The 19,232-nt window shown below is 41.6% G+C and overlaps 2 protein-coding genes across 5 annotated transcripts; both read right to left on the bottom strand.

Moving 5' to 3' along the window:
- Position 1: 1 nt before the first annotated feature.
- Positions 2 to 9,783, bottom strand: coq3 (coenzyme Q3 methyltransferase). The gene is made up of 6 exons (XM_084942688.1): positions 9,354 to 9,783; positions 6,721 to 6,858; positions 4,872 to 4,971; positions 2,994 to 3,245; positions 2,107 to 2,266; positions 2 to 1,797 (listed from the first exon to the last, which is right to left on the bottom strand). The coding sequence occupies exons 1-6, from the start codon at positions 9,545 to 9,547 to the stop codon at positions 1,625 to 1,627; spliced, it is 1,017 nt and encodes a 338-aa protein (XP_084798814.1). The 5' UTR covers positions 9,548 to 9,783; the 3' UTR covers positions 2 to 1,624.
- Positions 9,784 to 11,600: 1,817 nt separating this feature from the next.
- pnisr (PNN-interacting serine/arginine-rich protein) lies at positions 11,601 to 17,905 on the bottom strand. Of its 4 annotated transcripts, none has more exons than XM_084942681.1 (12): positions 17,809 to 17,905; positions 17,216 to 17,324; positions 16,914 to 17,090; positions 16,576 to 16,811; positions 16,053 to 16,218; positions 15,506 to 15,696; positions 15,248 to 15,388; positions 14,899 to 14,998; positions 14,248 to 14,301; positions 13,641 to 13,835; positions 12,464 to 13,562; positions 11,601 to 11,939 (listed from the first exon to the last, which is right to left on the bottom strand). In XM_084942681.1, the coding sequence occupies exons 2-12, from the start codon at positions 17,301 to 17,303 to the stop codon at positions 11,906 to 11,908; spliced, it is 2,481 nt and encodes an 826-aa protein (XP_084798807.1). In that variant the 5' UTR covers positions 17,304 to 17,324; positions 17,809 to 17,905; the 3' UTR covers positions 11,601 to 11,905. The 4 variants fall into 4 exon arrangements, with proteins under 4 accessions (XP_084798807.1, XP_084798809.1, XP_084798808.1 ...); XM_084942683.1 differs by having other exon boundaries at positions 12,464 to 13,559; XM_084942682.1 differs by having other exon boundaries at positions 13,644 to 13,835.
- Positions 17,906 to 19,232: the final 1,327 nt, after the last annotated feature.

Here is a 19,232-nt window from a genome sequence, read left to right as displayed (position 1 = left end):
CTTGTGACAGGACTGTTTTATTTCTGGCTCAAAATGGCTTGATATCATTCTTAAGAGACATGCTTGTCATGTGTTTGACAGATTGTGGGTTGACAAGTCATTTAAAACAGTTTAAATATAGACAATCATTTTGGGGCAAATTCCTGAAATCATTTTTCTGGCACAACACAGACTTAAAGCACAGCGCAGAGTCTCTAACACAGCAGCACAAGAACAGCCTCTAGGCATCAGATAGAGGGTTGAGTCTACAAAGGGAACAAAGTTGAACAGTGTGCAAAGGTGCCCCAGAGACTATCCAACATATAGTAATAGGATGTAAGAAGCAAGCTGGAACTGCATAGATGTAGAGGCACAACCAAGTGGCTGTGATAGTGTACAGGAACATCTGTGCTTCATATGGACTAGAAGTCCCAAAGTCCTCAATCACAAAAGGTGGTTGAGAACAACAGGAGTAAGGTCATGTGGGACTTCCACTTCCACATAGAAGCTGCTGGCAAACCAAGCAGTATTGTAGTGATTGTTGACAAGGAACAGAAGACCGCAGTTGTCATAGATGTTGTAATCCTACCGGACAGCAACATCGGGAAGAAGGAGCACAAGAAAATGGAGAACCAGGTGCTGAAGAAACATCTGGAGCAGATGTGGAAGGTAAAGTCCAAAGTGGTCCTAGTGGTAATAGAAGCATAAAGGAGCTGGAAAATTAGCTTGAGCAGATTCCAGGCACAACATCAAAGGTCTCCATCCAGGAGAGTGCAGTCCAAGGACCAGCTAAGATACTGCACAGAGCACTCTAACTTCCAGGCCTCTGGTAGAGGACCTGAACGTGAGGAGCACACACATACCACCCCCCAGAGGGTGACAGGGAGAGTTCTTTTTAAAATATGTATATACAAAGAGCTTTTTTTTTTTTAAACCAGTGAAATGTCAACATATCTGAAATTGAAATAGGTGTAGTGCTCAGTCCCCACAGTGTGCTCTGTTAGCTTCTGCACATGTTCTACAGTCATATTTCTGGTCTCTTTAAGACCATCATGCAAGCATGACTTATTCTCTGCACGAGGGAGATCTGTATTATGTAATACTTCCACATGAGACCAGACCCCTTATAATCCCACAGGAAATAGTTGCCCCTCCCCTCTGTGGACACAAAATATAAATTAATATTAACATCTAAAAACCTGAAATCATGTTTGTTTGTTTTTTGTTAGCATTCCAAATAAATCACATTTTTCACTCTCATGCGTTCATTCTTGAGAAATCAAAGTGATGTGAGGTCAGTTTTAATGGAGGATGTTGCAAACCTTTAACTATTCAGCCTCAAACACCACACTGACGCAGGACAGCATATGCTGAAAATGATTACACAATTAAAGGATGCACCGTTGCTTTACACAGCTTATCAAACACTAGACATGTATTCAGCGCTCACGCAGCACAGCACAGCACAGCATCAACGGGTCTGCCAAATGCAGCACATCTCTAATTCTATCTGCAGGCAGTTTGTCCCTTTCCTTGAATAAACTCAGTCTCATGTGCTGCGTCACAGCTGGCCGACAGGATGTCAGGGCCGCTCGCGTCTGAGTTATTATTTCTCATTTTTGGATTTCTTCTCAAGTGGCGTGGCTCAGCTGCTACTTTCTATGGTGTGGTCCTCTGGGTGGAGGCTGCTGTCCTCAGCCTGTTTTCTCAGTTTGACGGCGTGGAGGGCGTAGTTGATGGCAGTGCTGTCGGTCCAGCTCCAGGCTCCCGACAGGGGGTTGTACAGCATTCCTTTGACAGACTGCACCGAGAAACCATCTAACAAAGAAGGAAGACACTGATGTCAACACAAAAGGCAAAATTAGATTTTTTTTTCGCACTACTTCTGAACATGAATTATAAAATGAGCTTTGCAGACAATTTATGGACACAGAAATCCTCAAAATTTACTGCTGTTTAAAAAAACTTTTACATTTTGCAGCGACCTTTTGTAATATGGTATATTTACTTAGTTCCACATAGATTTGCCCACCTAATTATTTAAAAAAATAAAATAAAATTTTAATTTTTAGTCTGTTTTCTATAGTCAGTGGGAGCTTCTTTTTTTCTCCCTCCAAAGGGACTTACGAGACTCCAGGAGGCGTTCCAGGTCTACTGGGCTGACAAACTTCTCCCAGTCGTGGGTCCCGTCGGGCACGATGCGCAGCAGCTGCTCCGCTACAACAATGCCCAGCACGTAGGACAGGTTGGTTTTATTTATAGTCGTGATGAAGAGTGAGCCACCTGGCTGCACACAGGGAGCAAAAATGGAAAGGTTTGATTCATGAAATATAAATTAAACAGACTGCGTTACTTCTGGAAACACATTTCATGACACCTCTGCAGGTGACATACAAGGGAGGAGGCTCTTCTACGAGAGGCAGCAGGGTATTTATAGAATGGATTTAAGGCTTTCAGAGGACAAAATCCAGCGCGCGAGACATGGAAGGATGCCAAACCTCAAAGTTCAACAAGGCCAAGAAAAATAGGTTGAACAGGAGGGGAGAGAAAAAATAAATAAAAGCATGAGCATCAAAAAAATATATGTATGCGTGGTCAAGAAAAGTACATTTAAATGTTTGGGTTTTTTTTAATGAAAGTGCAGAAGAAAGATTTAGACCAGAGAGAGAGAAAGAAGTCCAGTCATGACTTAACCTCATGCATTAAGCTTTTTTTTTTTTCCCTCTCAGCTACTTTTGGCCCACTAACCTAGGAGATTCTGACCCCCAGGCTGCAGTATGGACCACGGCTTTCACTGAAACTTTTCAATGATAAGTACAAGGCACACACAGAAAAACACAGCAGGTCATCCACAGACCCCGTCCGGCCCGGTGCTGACTCAGGCACCCATAACTGTCTAATTCAGAGAGAGGGAACCTCTACCTGATATGCAAACACAAGTGCAGTATTAATACACAAATATCAGAGTCAAAGTATTAAAAAACAAAACGAAACAATAAAACAACAAACAGCACCTTTAGCACTTGGCTGCAGCAGAAGGCGAACGTTTCCAGGTCAGCCAGATGTTCCACAACCTCAGACGCCACCACGGCATCAAAGTGTCCCGCTCCTTCATCCTCTCCTCCTGAGAGCTCTTCCAGGGTGCACACCTGGTAGGACACCCGCTCACATAGGTCCGGGTCAAAGGACGAATGCAGCTGGGCGGTGCCAATGCTGTTTTCCACTGGATCTATACCCAAAACTTTAGCTCCCAGACGACCCAGGGGCTGGAGGAGGATGAGGAGCAGAGAACTGCATGTCAAACTTTTTTTTAAAAAAAGCAGAGTCGAATACGATTCACTTAAAAGAAGAACAGACAGTACAAAACCATATTAAAAATGATAAAAGTAGACAAAGCACACATTTTAAATGAATAATATATTAGTTGCATTAGCTTTGAGGAATAAGAATAAGATTTTTCATTGTCCTCTTTGGATGACAAATACAACATTATACATCAATCATATTAACTATGCTAAATACTTAAAAAATAAGTCACTGTTCAACCACAACAGCTAACAATATGAGCAACATTTGTCTTGCATTATAAAAAAATATATATGTATCACAATAACTCATATTTTACTTAGTCTTAGTAGAAAAACTTGACTCTTACAAACAAATAATGTTGTACTAACAAACTTGAAGTGTTACTGCTTTGTTATCTAACCTGTCTTCTTCAGGATGCTGTGCTCATTTGACTGAAGTCACTGATTATGTGTTGGAACTCACATTTCCACACGCCTTATGTTTACCTACAGTAATATATTCACTGGGGGGGTAATAGGCACAGATTTGCATGAACTATTAAATTCTGGAATACAAAATTTAACGAGAGAAAAAATTTCCTGACTTCCATCATTCACTTTATCCACACTCATCCATAACCTGTCCATCTTCATAAGAAGAGAACTAGTAAATGGGGACTGTTGTTTTACATGCAGGTAAATACAGCACAGTGTAGGTCGAATGACAGTTATTTGAATTCAATGTTAGGCTTTTATAATATATCTAAAACATGTCAATTAATACAAGAGATTTTGTGGTTGTTGAGTAAAAAATAAATAAATAAACAACTCATGAAATTTAAAACAATATCAATTATGGCAGTAATGCACCATTTCATCTCCACAAGACGCTGTGCTGGCACTGTAAAGAGAGTGGGAAAAAACATAGCAGCGATATGCAGGAACATGCACTAAATAAGGGTTTGGTGTGAACGGTGCCCTCCTGTGGACAAAAGCTAAACATCCAAGTCTGACTGAAGAGCTTTTTTGCCCAGGGGCCTGATATCCATCCTTCCGCTGCTGATCCCGTGTGATGGTAGGACTGTTAGCTAAGAGACGGTCAGACACACAATAACAGTCACAGCCTTAACAGGCGCTCTTATCATGTGTGTCTGTGTCTCAATAAGACAACCTGTGTGACAGAGCTGTACAAGAACAGGACCTGATTTTGTCTTCAGAGATCACACAGCACAGCTGGTGAGTCCTCAGCTCGCATCAAAGCTCCGTCCCGGTCATGCAGCTATCAGCGCTAACAAACAGATAAACAACTGTAAACGACCGACTGTCCGATCCACCACGCCGTGACCAGTCAGATCAAAGCAGAACGAGCACCGGGCTGACGTTGAAATGTTTATCCGGGCACTGCTGCGTATGCATGTGAGAAGCCTGGCACTGAAGCACATCGAAGGCACATATTTACGCTGCACGAGGGAAGAAAAGACTCAATGTGACGTGAAAGGTAGCAATTGAAACAATTGCGCCCGGACAGATAATATGTAGCAGGAAAGACGCTTTTCTTTGGCGCTGTTGTTTGCTCTGAGTCCGCAGCTTTCGGACACTTTTTACCTCTGTGAGCAGGCCTCCTCCACAACCGACGTCCAGGATCTTCAGTCCTGCAAGTGGCTTCCCGGGATGGCGCGCTCTGTGCACATTCAGCAGGTTATCCCTGTGCAAGGTAAAAACATATAAAAATATATCTCCCATTCCCAAGTCTTCAAGATATTTCAGAATACTCTACAACAGACCTAACGCTTAAAAGTAAAAGAACATTGGGCAGATATGAAATTGTGAACCTCCAAAGTCTATGAGAAGCCGCTTAGCATGAGGAAGTGTAGGGGTAACTCCATGCTGTATTACACCATCTTCTCTCAAATCGCTCCGAGCAACAGTGTCAGCCAGCAAATAAACATCCTCACTTCCTTCCCCGATATGCAGTCCGACAGCCTCCTGCCTGAGGCCCGAAACATGGGAACAGGCTGAGACCTGACTGCACATCATGCTCGTCATTAAAGCTCTGCTAAGGTGCCAAAATATACTTGCATCCATCTAACTACCTCCTCGCACTACCACCACCCAGACAGAGCCAGACAAAAGCTACTGCTGAACTATCAGCACATAATAAACCATTACGGTTAGCATGAACTCAGTGATTATTTTCATAAAATTTACTTTGACTTAATGAACCAAAAACCCCAAAAAGAAATTCAGTCTCAAACCTGAAGTATTTCTGAGTGTTTTCCAACTTTATATTTTAGAAACTGTGGGTAAACATTTTGTCAAACAGGTAAATTTGCATACACAATGAATAAAAAGTCAAATAATGACCTCTACATTTTTTTCCCTATCATACTGTGTTCCCTCACTTTGGTGATGCTGGTAGAGTAAGCCATCTATCACATGGATCCAAATATCTCCGTGTTCCACTTCGTTGAGATCAGCTGACTGTGAAAACTGTAGCATATGGTTCGCATCATTTTCATAATAATCAAACCTTTCAGTGACCCACTCATGTCCTACAGAAGGTTACAACTGCCATCTTGGAAAAGACCACTCCATAAATCTGTATCCTTTGATAAGAGGACAAGTATGATGGAAACTCCGAATTCCACACAATAAAGGGCAGATTTTTTTCCTTTAATTTGTCACCATTGCATGTATAGTTATGATTCACTGTATTGCTGTCAGTGTAACATTTTGAGGACAAAATAGAAGTAGACCATTTTGCTAATAACTAAGACAAATCAAACACTAAACCCTGTTTTGTTAAAGACATTGCATTTGGTTACTACGCGGGGTATCTGCACAGATCCTGAGTCTGTGTACAACACCATGTATTACAGAACTAAAGCACACACTGAAACAATGAAGAAAATAAGGCACCATGGCAGGATGAACTATCAGAGTCGCAGAGCTCCAGCAGCAACAGTGGCAGCACTGCTGCTGTCTCTCATTTCAACTTGCCCTGAGGGTAAAATCTTATTGGGCAAATCATCCCCACTCAGACATCACTGACACTAGATCTGTCATACTGTCACCATAAGCACACATCATCATCACCACCACCACCACCAAGAAGATCCCAGGGTGGGGGAGGGGAACACAGCACTGGGCTCTTGGCTGGATGGCTGTCATGATTACAGCAAAGGGTCCTGAACAACAGATCTTATCAATCAAAACAGCCCCAGCCGACCCCCAAAACATGCACACGTGTAGAGCCAAAGCAGCTGAAACACTATTGGCTGAAAATGTACTGATATTTGGAAGAACCCTGTCACTTTCAATTTCTCTTATTTTTCCTTGTATCCTCACAAGTTGCTTTCAGATACCACGAGGCCGCCCGGCTTTCCTTTGGGTTATGTTATGTTGACACCATCTGTTGGCGCCTCTGATGATGATTGACGGGCGGATTGTGTACCGTATAAAAGGCACCCTCAGGTCGTTCATGGCGTGAAGAGCTGCAAATTCTCCCTGTTCATCCCACCACTTGTTTGCCAACGACCGGAACTTCCTCAGTTCATCAGGGTCCACGGTGCTGTGAGAGGCTGACCGAACGCTGCATGTGGAAAAAAAACAAAAAACAAAAAAAACAGGCATTAAAGTGGAAACAACCAAGCCAAATAAACAAGGAACCAACAAAAGACTGTTCTATAGTGTCGATTATAAATAATAAAAATCTCACTATACTTTTTGATTCAAAATTCTTCTCCAGAACCTGCAGCTGAGTAGCCCGACAGCTGTGTTGAGTCGAGCTGTTTGCCCACATATTCCAAAGTATACACAGCGCTTCACTTGTTCCACATTTTGTCATGTTAAAGCCTTATTCCAACATGGACTCGATTATCACTTCATAATGAGTAAAAAGGTTTGCTCGAAATTCTTGCAATTTTATTAAAAATAGAAAAAAAAAATATGCCATGTAAGTATTCAAAGTCTTTGCTCAGTTTGATGCTACTCGCTTTGCACACCTATCTTTGGGCAGTTTCTCTCATTCTTCTTTGCAGAAACTCTCAAGCTCCATCAGGTTGGACAGAGTGGGAGTTGGTACACAGCCATTTTCAGATCTCAAACTTCAATCATGTTCAAGTCTGAGCTCTGGCTAAAGTCACTCCTTTGTTATTTTGGCTGTGTGCTTAGGGTTGTTGTCCTGTTGGAAGATGAACCATCGCCCCAGTCTGAGATCCACACTAAGGCTGACTAGTCTCCCAGTTCCTGCTGCCAAAAAACATCTCCCAGCATGATTCTACCACCACCAAGCTTCACTGTAGGGATGGTATTGGCCAGGTGATGAGCGATACCTTGTTTCCACCAGACATGATGTTTAGCATTCAGGTCAAAGAGTTCAATCTTTGTTTCAATTTCAAGAACTTTGTTTCTCATGGTCTGAGAGTCCTTCAAGTGACTTTTGGTAAACTCCAGGTGGGCTGTCTTGTGCCTTTTATTGAGAATTGGCTTCTGTCTGACCCTCTCCCATACAGGCCTGATTAGCACAATGCTGGAGAAATGATTATCCTTCTGGAAGTTTCTCCTCTCTCCACGCTGGAGCTCTGTCAGACTGACAATCGCTTTCTTGGTCACCTGCCTGACTCAGGCAGAACTTCTATTTACAGATGATGGTGATACTTTTGATGAAGAGTAATTTTTCTGTAACCTTCTCCAGATTTGTGCCTCAATAAAATCCTGTGTCAGAGGTCTGCAGACAATTCCTTGCTTTGTTTGTGCTCCAACATGCACTGTTAACTATGGGACCTTATTTAGACAGGTGGACTCCAATCAAGTTATAGAATCATCAGATGACCAGTGGAACCAGGATGTACATGATTTTGAGTGTCATAGCAGGGGCTTTGAATACATATGTAAACATATTTGTTTGCTATTTTTAGTAAATTTAAAAGAATTTAAAGCAAACATTTTATTAACCGTGTCACTATGGGGTATTGTGTGGATTTTTTAGGTAAATAATGAATTTAATCATTTTGGAATGAGGATGTAACATGATGAAACACCAGCAGTCGTGTACTTTCTGGATGCACTGTGTTGGGCTATGTACCAATATCAGTATCATTGGCTCTCATATGTGAGCTTACTGTTTTTCTTATCCTATCCAGTATTTTGCATTCTGCTGTGCTCATCATACTTTGGACATACTGAGTGCAGTAAAACTGAAAAAAAATGAGTTAATCTAACAAGCAAAATACCAAGTCCTTTTGTTACTGACATCAAACATATAGTTTCTGAAGATGCAAATTGCAAATGCAAATTCTAAAACAAAAGGTTGTGCTGGTATTTGACCCTCGGTACCCATTTCATTCAGTTCATCTTGCTAAAACCAAGTAAAGACATGTAAAAAAAACCGTGTAAAATGGTTCGGTAACGATGCAGTCTCTGGTGACGTGCAAATTTTTACAAATGCTGAATTGTGCCGAATTTTGTTTTTTAGTTCATGCATAAGTCACATGCTCAAAATGCTATCACTTGAGTAAAAGAAAAAGGTAGCATTTTTAATGTTCTAAAAAATTTGGTGAAAAGTGTTCAGCCACAGGACACATGAAGTGACGCTCACTGAAAATCGTGTATGTAAGCAATGAATCGGTTTGTGCAGAGATAATCTGCTTGGAAGACTTTCTAATATGTTACCATCCACAAAGATATTCAACTTTAAGATACTTTGACTATAAGGCAGTGCATTGGAGGAGCATCACACATTTAATTTAACAAAATGACAAACCTGACTATCTTTCTGGATGCAAGAGGATGCTTGTATTAAATTTCAGAGTAGTAATTAGAATTATTTCCGTAACATATTTATGATGCACTATGTATCAGCTGTCCAGAGACGTAGAGCTATCAGGGTGAGCCTCGGACCTCTTAGTCTAAGCAGTAGCTGTATGCTGCTAAATTTCACTGGGTTTTACAGTTTCTTTCTTTCTTTCTTTCTTTCATTCAAACTTGAATACCGATTTCTAGCCCTGCTTCCGGCCCCCCAAATATTCTTATACAGTGTGGCACTGTAAAGGAAGGTGTCACCACACGAGTGTGTCTGCTAAATACCCGTTATGACGGAGCACAGCACGTCGTTCTATCTCCCGACAGGCGCTCCTCTGCAGCCACAGTGTCCGCTGTTTATACACCGCAGTCCAGCCGAACCCGCTTCGACCTGCGGCCCTCTGGGTCAGGCCGCAAACAGCGGTCGTTTTAAGGCAGTGCAGCCCTAACATGAGGCGGCGAAACTTGTTGGAGTACATGTCATAAAACCATCGAGGTACTAGCTGTGAAGTTCATAATAAACAGTCTTCTTCGTCTTTGGAGTTCAGCGTCGCTGGTTTTCCTTCTTCTTCTACGCTGAGATTTAAGCGCAGCTCTCACCGTCGCCGTTGCACTGCTGCCCTCCTCTGCCTTTGGAGATGAGCCCACTTCTCCACTCTAGTTTCTCGGGCCTCTCAGGTAAAACCAGCGAGATGCTCCCCTACAATGTAAAGCCTGCTTCCAGATTAGTTACTATTTTCAGTTTCGTCATCATTGACGTTGACTATCTTTTTCAATTATTCCCCACTTCCTCTTGAGCTGCTAAGGACCCAGTGCCTCTGCCACTCTTCATTTATTTATATTTTATGTATTTAATTTTATGCTATGCCAGTTTTCTTTTTTGACTGCTTGTGTCTGCTCTATGGTATTCGAAAAAATAAATATGAGCAGTAAAAGTATGCCAAGTTCTTCCTTAATTGTTTAAAAATTAAAAAGTCCCAGTTGAGACCTGACCAACTGGACAATGTAGAGTCTAATGACTTTGGTTTGTTTCATTTGTCCAATACACTTTTTTACCCAGTAATCACTTGCTGGTTAATAGGATCCATCAGTAAAGAAATCGGATATTGCAAATCGCTCACTAAAAATCAGTGTTTGCACAGTAGGAAATGAAAGTTCGACAGCTTTCTGTTTGTTCCCAGTTTTTTAAATTTATGTTTTAAAATGGATTTGTGGGAGTCATACTCTCAGTTGTAATGCCTGATCAAACATTTAACTATAGTTTCATTTTTTTAAGGTGCCAATCATCTCTGTACAAACAGAAAAAAAAGTTTACTCATTGGGGAAAAACCAAAACTGATAACTTCACTGGCCAATCATATGTTACTGATGACTATTTTTTACTACTAGGGTGTAATTTGTGATAACTTGTATTATGTTCACATGTGGAACAAAACAGTAAGATCACCTATGACAAGAGCGTTTCTGGCACAGTGGAAACAGCTGAATGGTTTGAAGGACGTGAGATGAAGATTTTTGTGTTGACTGTTGTCTCCAAATTCCAAATGTGATTAAGCATTTAACCTGCACAGGCTTCAAGTACTCATGTGGTACACTAACCTGTGCTCCCCATTTGTCAGCGCTTGGACTCAGTGTTAGGATGCATTACATGAAGAGTTGGGTTTTTTTCCCAAGGCCAAATCCAAGCATCACCTTTCAGTAAACTGTCTGGATGTGCTCATGTTATATTTTTATGTTCCAGGATTTTAAAAAAAAAAAGAACGAAAAAAAAAAAAAAGAAAGATCAGAAACAATGGTGTACCAAACACTGGGCACGATTTTCAGGCTCACCTGCAGCTGAGAGCCTTTAACAATGTGTTATGTAAGAAGTGAAACTACTGAAGTGTTAATATTATTTTATATTGAATAATTGTTTTTCAGTATGAACAAACAAGCAATTTGATGCTTTAAACAGAAACCATTATCCTAACTACAGCATCAAAAAATATTTTTTTCCTAAAGTAAAAGTTATTATACAAAACAACCTTTTAGATTTCTAAGTTACATTTTGATGTTGTAGATCTAAATTGATTTGATTAAAATAACTTATTTAATGACTTAAATATTGCTGCATTGCTTTATCTATAACAAAACAGCAACAAACTTGTAGATTTAGTTTAAAAAGTGACACTCTAAAGCTTTAAAATATATGGTAAGGAATACAAAGTGCACCATTTGCAGTACCTAGTGGAACAGAAGTAGCATAACTTGTAAATACTTAAGGACAAAGCAACCGTTCTTCAGAAAACTGAGAAAATGTTTTAAGTTACTTTCTACCATTCATTCTATCAATGCACGGTTTTTGCATCACATGATTAACACTACTTCCATCCAGCAGCACTGACAGCTGAACACATGCAGCCTTAAAGTGTGAATTATTGTAATCTCAGGGAAGTAGCAGGATCCTGCTTTGTATGGTTAAGTTTAATGCAATTGTAACACGCATCATTAAATACTGTGTTAGTAAATACTGAATTAAGGTCAGAGAGGTAGTGAGGCAAGACAAGAAACAGTTTATTAGACATCTTACAATAATTGGAGAAAAAGTTAATCTTTTTTTTAAAATATACACAGTTTCACTTGAGTTTTTTAGTGTGTAATTAAACTGTGCATGATAATGGAAACTCCTACCATTCAAACTTGTTCTTCAGGCACACTTTAAAAAGAACATATTTACAGTAAAAGAAAAGTATGAGGGGGTTTTCACCTACACAACTGCCTCTATAATGAGACAAGCCTGTTCAACTCATGGAATTTAAAATGGCAAAGTGCACAGATCAGGGCAGTGACTGTGCTCCTCAGCGTCTGCTACGACGGGAGGGAGACGTCGACCTGAAAGAAAGTTATGAACACGACATTATTCCTGCTCTAATGACACTGATTGCAGTGCACAACAGAACAAAACACGTTTCACCAAAAATACTGTCAAGACTATAAATACGGCAGAAAACTTCCATAAAAACTGATGTTATACAAATTCTACAGATGCAAATTAAACTGCAGAACATGGCGAAAAGGCAAGTTTGTTTGTTTGGCTCAATTTGACATTTTCGCCCTCTATTTTGGCCAGGAACCAGACAAATCAGGCAGATGCAGATGTTCTAGGGAAGCGGTACTTGCTAGTATTCAGTCATGGCATATTTGCATTTGACATAGAAACCGTTGTGAAAGATTTAAGCCTTTAATTCATGAGACTTGACTTTACACAGTCAGGCACGTGTAGCTGTATTAAACATTAAATTTTCATAACAGCCAACACTTTCCTCTCAGCTACTAAAACAGATCAAAGACTCGAGAGAAATCACAATGAAAACAGTATTATACAGTATTTTGAAAGAGAAAAAAACGAATACTACCTTGATCGCGACTTAGACTTGTGTTTGCGGCTTGCCTTCTTACCAGACTTGTGAGATTTTTCCGTCGATCTTGAGCGACTACGTTTGGATTTCTTATATTTTTTTTCCTTGCTAACTTCAGGGGAGGGGGATCTACTTGAGTCAGAGTCTGAGTGCCTCTTGCTAGCTTTGGCCGAGCCCTTCTTGCTGGCTTTACTATCATGTCGCGAGTGCTTGTCGGTTTGAGAATCGGTTCCTAACTCGCTCTCTTTCCTTTTCTTCGATTTGCCATTCTCTTCACTAACTACAGAGCTCCCTTTTTCCTTCTCCTTTTCCTTCTCTTTGGTCTTTGGCTTTTCCTTCTTTTTATCCACCTCTTTGTCTCTATCTTTATCCTTCTTTTTCTTGTCTTTCTCATGACTACGACTCCTTTCCCTCCTCCTCTCTCTGTCTTTGCTAGAGGCCTTTTGTTTATGTTTGCTGCTGCGACTATGACTGCTGTCCCTGCGTTCCCGGCTCCTTTTCCTCTCTCTATCCCTCTCCCTGTCTCTGCTGCGACTGCGACTTCCTCTGGCCCTCTCTCTGGCCCTGTCTCTGGACCTAGATCTACTCCTTCGACTCCTGCGCTCCCTGGAATCACTGCGATCTTTCTTGTGGCGGCCTGATCGCTCTGCACTGCTCCTCCTCCTGTCCCTGCCCTTCTCACTGCGATCACTACGATGCCTGTGTGAGCTGTGGCTGCGGCTGCGCTGCCGGGTTTTGTGGGATGAGGAGCGACTACGTCTCCTTTTCCTTCGCGGGGAGGAAGATCGAGAGGAGCTACGGGAAGATGCTGAGGAAGAAGATGAGGAGGAGGAAGATCGACTGCTGCTGTGGCTGGAGGTGGAGCGGGAGCTGCTGCTGTGACCATTGGCGGGAGAATCGCTGCCGCCTCTCCCTGAGCGTTCCTTCCCTCTGCCTGAATGCTTTCCCTCACTACCCTCCCTCTCACTACGGGACCTGCGCCTGTCTGCCAAGGGCTCTGCCTCCCTCTCTTTCATGTCCTGTTTGTGTGGATATTCTGACTGACTCTCATCATATTCCCCCCTTTCTTTACTTAATCTCTCCTTTGCCATCTCTTCTGTACAAACAGAAAACAAAGACTCAGGTTAAAAGTGAACTAGTAACACACATTGCACAAATGTCATTTAATATTTACCACGTGCTAGCAGCGCCTCCTGAGCTTGTTTCTCTTGCAGCAGCTGCATCTCCCGCTCTTTGCGGCGGAACGCGTCCTGCTTCTCCCGGATGCGGTGACGTAATTCTTCCTCATCTGTGTCTGAGGATTCGGATCCTCGGACGCTACGGCCATCCTCATCCTCGCTCTCATCTGAACCATAGTCACCGAGCCCGCCTGCCACAACAGAGCCCCCAGGTTGTTGAGTGTTGGAAACTGTTAAGATCCGCTCTCAAATCAGGTTCCACTTATGAAACCACTCAATCCAAACTCAAGGTCCCCATGAAAGGCACTTAATCTTGTTTAACTTTATACTTCACACCAGTAAACCTCTTATTAACAAAGAGTACACATACAGCTCTTAAACACTTTCAACAGTCTGTAATGTCTTTGAGAGCATGCTTCTAATTTCAAAGCACAGATCTAAAAAGCAAGTCAGATGCCACTTTTGCCTTAAATAGTAGCAGTGAAATATTGGGTGTCACGCTTTGTGCCAACAGCTTTTCCCACGTTCCGACTAATAACCCCGACTATAAATCAAAGAAATTTCCCTTCCCTCCCCACCAGTGACAGAAAAAGGGATACTCACTGAGACCGGTCAGAGAAGCCAGTGCACTTGACTGTGCCAGCTGTTTTGCAGGAGCTTTGATTCACATCAACAACAGGAACAACATGTTAAAACACATACTGCCATTTTCTCAAAGGCAAGAGTCGCTAGAGAAAGGGATGGGGGCCACAGATAAAGCACTATTCACAAGAGCTGCCATTGGTAACAAGAGAAAAAAATATAAAATAAAACAAAAGAAATGGAGAAAAGAGAGAGGGTTAACAAACAAACTTCTGTCACACATCCAAGTCAAACAGTCGGACAGGAGCGAAAGAACCAATCTGTACTAATGCACAGTCACTTCACTGGAGGAAGTCTCTTGTATCTACAGGTGAGTCAGCGCTGAGACTTTATTCAGTCTTACAGCCATTCAGCAGCACCTCCAATACCATGACAGGTTTTCAATACTGTCTGTGACAAACACTGCTCTGCTGTGTCCTGATGCATTAGCAGAGAATGGTTGGAAATGCATATCAGACAGACATACTCTGATGTATGCTGCTCAGTCACCCTCACTTACAGGGTGTTACGGAGTAATTTTAAGAGGCACGTAACGAATTCTGTCCAGATTTAAACATAATGTTTTTGTGACAAGCAGAGATAATGCAAAAAGAGGAAAATATAAGACCAGACCTCGAGTGGCTTTCCTGTGAGTATCTCTAGCCACATGCAGGATCTCTTCATTTGTGACCTCAAGAAGGATCTCTGTCAGGAGTGTTTTTGTCATCACCATCTAAAACAAGGAAAAATTAACAAACATCTCAATATTTTATCAATTTCAACAATTAGATTAAAATCAAGCGCTCAAAAAGGAGTCAACTGGACGTTTTTGGTTTGTAAACACATTTCACCTCCACAAATCAGAAAAGAAGTCCAGCTGCCTCCTTTTCAAACACTCAAAACTAACATGACCCGGACTGAGAACCTACACAATCACACTCAAATCCGACTACTTGAATGTAATTTGAAAGTTCAAACTGACCAGCTGGAATTCCTTTTCCTCCTCAGTCATTTCAGGTTCACTGTCTTCTGCAGGGGGCGAGGGACTCCGCGCAGAAAATGCTTTCTTTAGTGAAATCTTTTCTTCGTTGTCATTATCATCATTGCCCTCATCATCACTGTCCTGATGCAAACAGAAGAGAAGAATGAGTTTCAATCAAGAAAACATAGCCAATCATTGCTACAGATAAAGACGGAAAACAAAACTATTTGCAGTATGGGTCTTAAATGAGTTCCTTACAAATTTACTCTTGCGGGGCAGACGTGGGCCATCACCACCCTCATCGGCCTCATGGCCTTTAACGTCATCTTTTGCCATTTCTGCACGCTCCTTCTCCATCCGCTCGCGCTCCAGCTTCTTTTGCTTCTCCCTGTCCATCTTTTCAAGACCTTCTCTGATCCATGCAGGTAGTGTGCGTCTCTTTACAGCATCTGGAGATCAAACGTGTTATCCACATATATTTTACAAACGATTAAACTATTCCAGTACAAATCCATGTACACAAAGAAGTTGTTGTATTAATATGGTGCATCGGTTTCTACAGCTATCACCTATTTAAATTTGACTCTTTTTTTTTAACCAACCAAATTTTTATAAATACCTTTTGTATGCATATAAAATGAAGCCAACACAGGTGGAATAAGGACTTCGATTATTTAAACATATAGTCATCTACTGATATTTATCTCATACCTCAATACCATTTTCTTGAAATGTTTCTAGAAAGTTCAGGAATTTAAATAAATAACTAAAAAAAAATAAAATTAATTCAGACATCAGGACTCACCTAATGGTGCTGCTGGGGCCTCAGGTTTGACAGGGAGCTGGATAGGGGATCTTGGCCTGTCTCGAAACCCAGGCGGTCTGGCATCTCGTCTGTTCTGAGGAGGACCCTGCCAGTATGGGGAGTGGAAGCCTGCTGGTGTCGGAGCAAATGATGAGGCAGCTCCATGCTGTTGAGAGACAGCACAAACTCAAAATTAAAGTCAGTTCTAAGTACTTAAGGTCCTCTGTTTCGGCAGTCACTAGGTGTGGGGTTGCTTTTGTCTTTCCCCACTCCTTACTGAGCTAAAAGGTATACTTGGGTTAAAAGGGGAAAAGAAAAAAACTCAACAAATAAAGTAATAACAAACCATGCTGGATCCTCAACAAGCCAACACTTCCTCTGCACAGCATCAAGAAAGCAAACGACTGATACGCCTAGATGCTCGGACCCGGCAGAGTGTCTATGGATTGCTCCTTCTCGTGCTACTTGGCTGTCACACTAAAACCAAAACGCTTCAACAGTTTCTACCGTAGCATCTGCATACCTGATAATCAAACTGGTTCATGGCCATGGGGGCCATGGCGTAGCTGTCGGGCTGTGCCCCATACCCATGGCTGTTCTGGGGGTAAACCCCATGGTGGGCTTCAGAGTTGAATTCCACGCTGTCCTGGCTGTTGCTGTCCTCGCTGGGGTTCACCACATCCATTGGTCCTGACCCTGGAGGGATCCAGGCCTGGTCAGGGGGTGGAGGAGGAGGGGGCTGGCCATGCATTCCCCATTCTGTTAAACACAAAATACTTAAACAAGCCACAAGAGAAATCTCCACAGTTTTTTGTTTTTTTTCCAGGGGGAGAGCCATGGCTCAAAGGCTTAATTGTGTACCTGGTTGCCACATTCTGCCAAATGCTGGGTCACCCTGAAAGTTGCTGTGATTATTCTGTCCAACAGATTCGAGGCCTGGGATGTCCTGACCATTGGGCTGGATGTTCTGCTGCTCTCCTCCTGTAGACTCTTTTTGGGCTATCCATGCTTGCGCCAGGGCTGCCCAGTCCACCTGACCTGGAAAAAAGTGCATTAAGACTAGTTGCCAGTACAGTTTTTGAATCCATTGTAAAATATTTAGATTTTTTTTTTATTGAGGGAGCAAAAATGCCATTTGTGGTGCATGAGCATCACTCACTAACCTGGATCATGCTGATGCTGAAAAGATTGCATCCACTGCTGCTGGCTAAGAGGCCATTGCGGCCAGGGCTGTCCTCCCTGGTCCCACATTGCTCCTTTCACGATTTACACCTGAAACACCCAGATCAGCTACATTTAATTGTATTGTGCACTCTCAACATGGAGAGGTGTGTCAGTGTAGAATTACACTTGCCAAATGGCAATAGAATTGCAAGCTGCAAAAAAGTGCTAACGCTACTTCAAACTGACCGGCTAGCTGTACGTTGGGAGACACTTCCCTCTTAACGTTAGGACGCTACCTAATGTGAGACATTGTGTCGTTACTTGCATAGGATACTGAAATTAATTCGGGAATTGTGCATTGGTTCTTTTTTGTTTTTTTAATTAATTTTTTTTTTTTTTAGCTAAGAAAGCTTAGCCATGCTAGCGTGAGCTACTATTAGCTAGGCTAGGCTGAGTCTGAAAACCAGCAGTTAGCACCACATTTTTCTCAACGACCAAGCAAAGGTTCACTCATTTAAATTAGGCCATAATGGGAAAGAAGAGTGGATGAAATTTACACTGAAGCTGTGCTTTGAGTTTACAGATTTCCCACCTTTGCCTGACGGGTTCGTTCCGGCGATGCGGTCGCAAATCAAAATGGCTGTACAGGCGAGCTGCTCGGAGGAAGTACGAAAGAAGAACTGCTGCCTTCAAACTAAATAGGAAAGTTACAAATCATTCAGTATCCATGGTTAGTATAAGTTTGCTGGAAGATTATTTGAAAGGTCGAAGAGATACTCAATCTAGTCTCTGACTGTATGTGCAATACAGTGCTTGTGAACTGGACATTCATTTGTCCTATGTCAAAAAAGTTGAATTTGTTGTTCTAATTTGAGCTATTAAATACATTTAATGAATTTTAAATTTTTGTAGCTATGACGGGTGCATTCCCTAACCTCAAATAATAGTTTTGTTGTCTAAACTTGAATAAATGGGATTAAACTGAAAATGAAACGGAAGAAAAAAGTCTTTCCACTTGAAAGCTTTTCTGTACGAGCAGCAAGTGAAGGCAGCACGCCAAAGGCTTCAGATGGTGATGTCAGTGTGATTTTAGCACCCATTTATAGCTTGCGTAGTCTTCATGTAACTGGAATGCCGAGATGCCTTTCAACGTACGCCCTCATAGAGGGTATAGAGAATGTGCCGCAATGTGCATTCAGAACCACAGCCATTTGGATTTGAAACAACAAATCTACCCAGGGCCTTCCTGTTTGTAGGGACCCTTCTAAGCCTGTAATGAAACGCCGTTTTCTTGTTTTCGACTGCTCGTTTCTCTGCAGTTCTTCTTCTTCTTGTTATTATCAAGCTCCCTGACAAAACTCAGCTGAGTGAGCGAACTTCCAAAATTAGAATAGAAAAAAATGAAACAGCCTAAAATAAAATAATGAAAGGAAATTGAAAGAAAGCAAACTGTGGGACGTCAGTTGTTAATTTTCTTTCAAAAGAAAGGTGGGAACAGCACAACTAACAGATTAAGGATGGTTTAAATATCAGCAGTTGTTATAGATAGTGTAAGTAGTTACTTCATAGTGATGGATGTGTTCATGTGTCTTTTTCTCCTTGTACCATATACACCAGCACCTGTTTTTATTACTAAATCACCCAACATATCTGAACGACCATCGCGCTTCCGTATTCATTTTGATAATATGAAGTCAAACACTCAAACATATCAGATCATCTCTATTATTTACAATCATTATGGTGACTTTGGTGATCTGGTTGGATCTTTGATGTGCCTCAGCACCAAAACGGCTGGAAAACAGTATAAGGCTGTAAGCAGGTTAGCCTAATATCAGTCCTGTATGCTTCACTCCTGTGGAGGTTATGTCTGTGTAGCAGCTCATTAGGCTTAGAGGTAATCTGACAAAGACTAGAACTGAAGATGTTTCTTGCACATTTTTATTTTAATAGTTTCCAAAGTATAGATCATCAGTTATTATTATTATTATCATTTTAACTAGTTTAAAAAAAAAA

Source organism: Perissodus microlepis, chromosome 11, assembly GCF_051167445.1.
Source record: "Perissodus microlepis isolate ML-2025 ecotype Zambia chromosome 11, ASM5116744v1, whole genome shotgun sequence".
NCBI lineage: Eukaryota > Metazoa > Chordata > Actinopteri > Cichliformes > Cichlidae > Perissodus > Perissodus microlepis.
Note: the sequence above shows the minus strand (reverse complement) of the source record. Positions and strands in the feature narration are given on the sequence as shown.

Excerpts from the sequence above, each read along its gene's own strand:
- coq3 (XM_084942688.1), bottom strand. The coding sequence starts at position 9,547 with ATGTACTCCAACAAGTTTCGCCGCCTCATGTTAGGGCTGCACTGCCTT. Across the intron at positions 3,246-4,871 it reads GAGGAGGCCTGCTCACAGAG|CCCCTGGGTCGTCTGGGAGC; the intron begins GTAAAAAGTGTC and ends ATCCTCCTCCAG. Across the intron at positions 1,798-2,106 it reads GGAACGCCTCCTGGAGTCTC|ATGGTTTCTCGGTGCAGTCT; the intron begins GTAAGTCCCTTT and ends CTTCTTTGTTAG.
- pnisr (XM_084942681.1), bottom strand. The coding sequence starts at position 17,303 with ATGTGGGACCAGGGAGGACAGCCCTGGCCGCAATGGCCTCTTAGCCAG. Across the intron at positions 16,812-16,913 it reads TGGCAGAATGTGGCAACCAG|AATGGGGAATGCATGGCCAG; the intron begins GTACACAATTAA and ends TGTGTTTAACAG. Across the intron at positions 11,940-12,463 it reads AAGTCTAAGTCGCGATCAAG|GTCGACGTCTCCCTCCCGTC; the intron begins GTAGTATTCGTT and ends ACTTTCTTTCAG.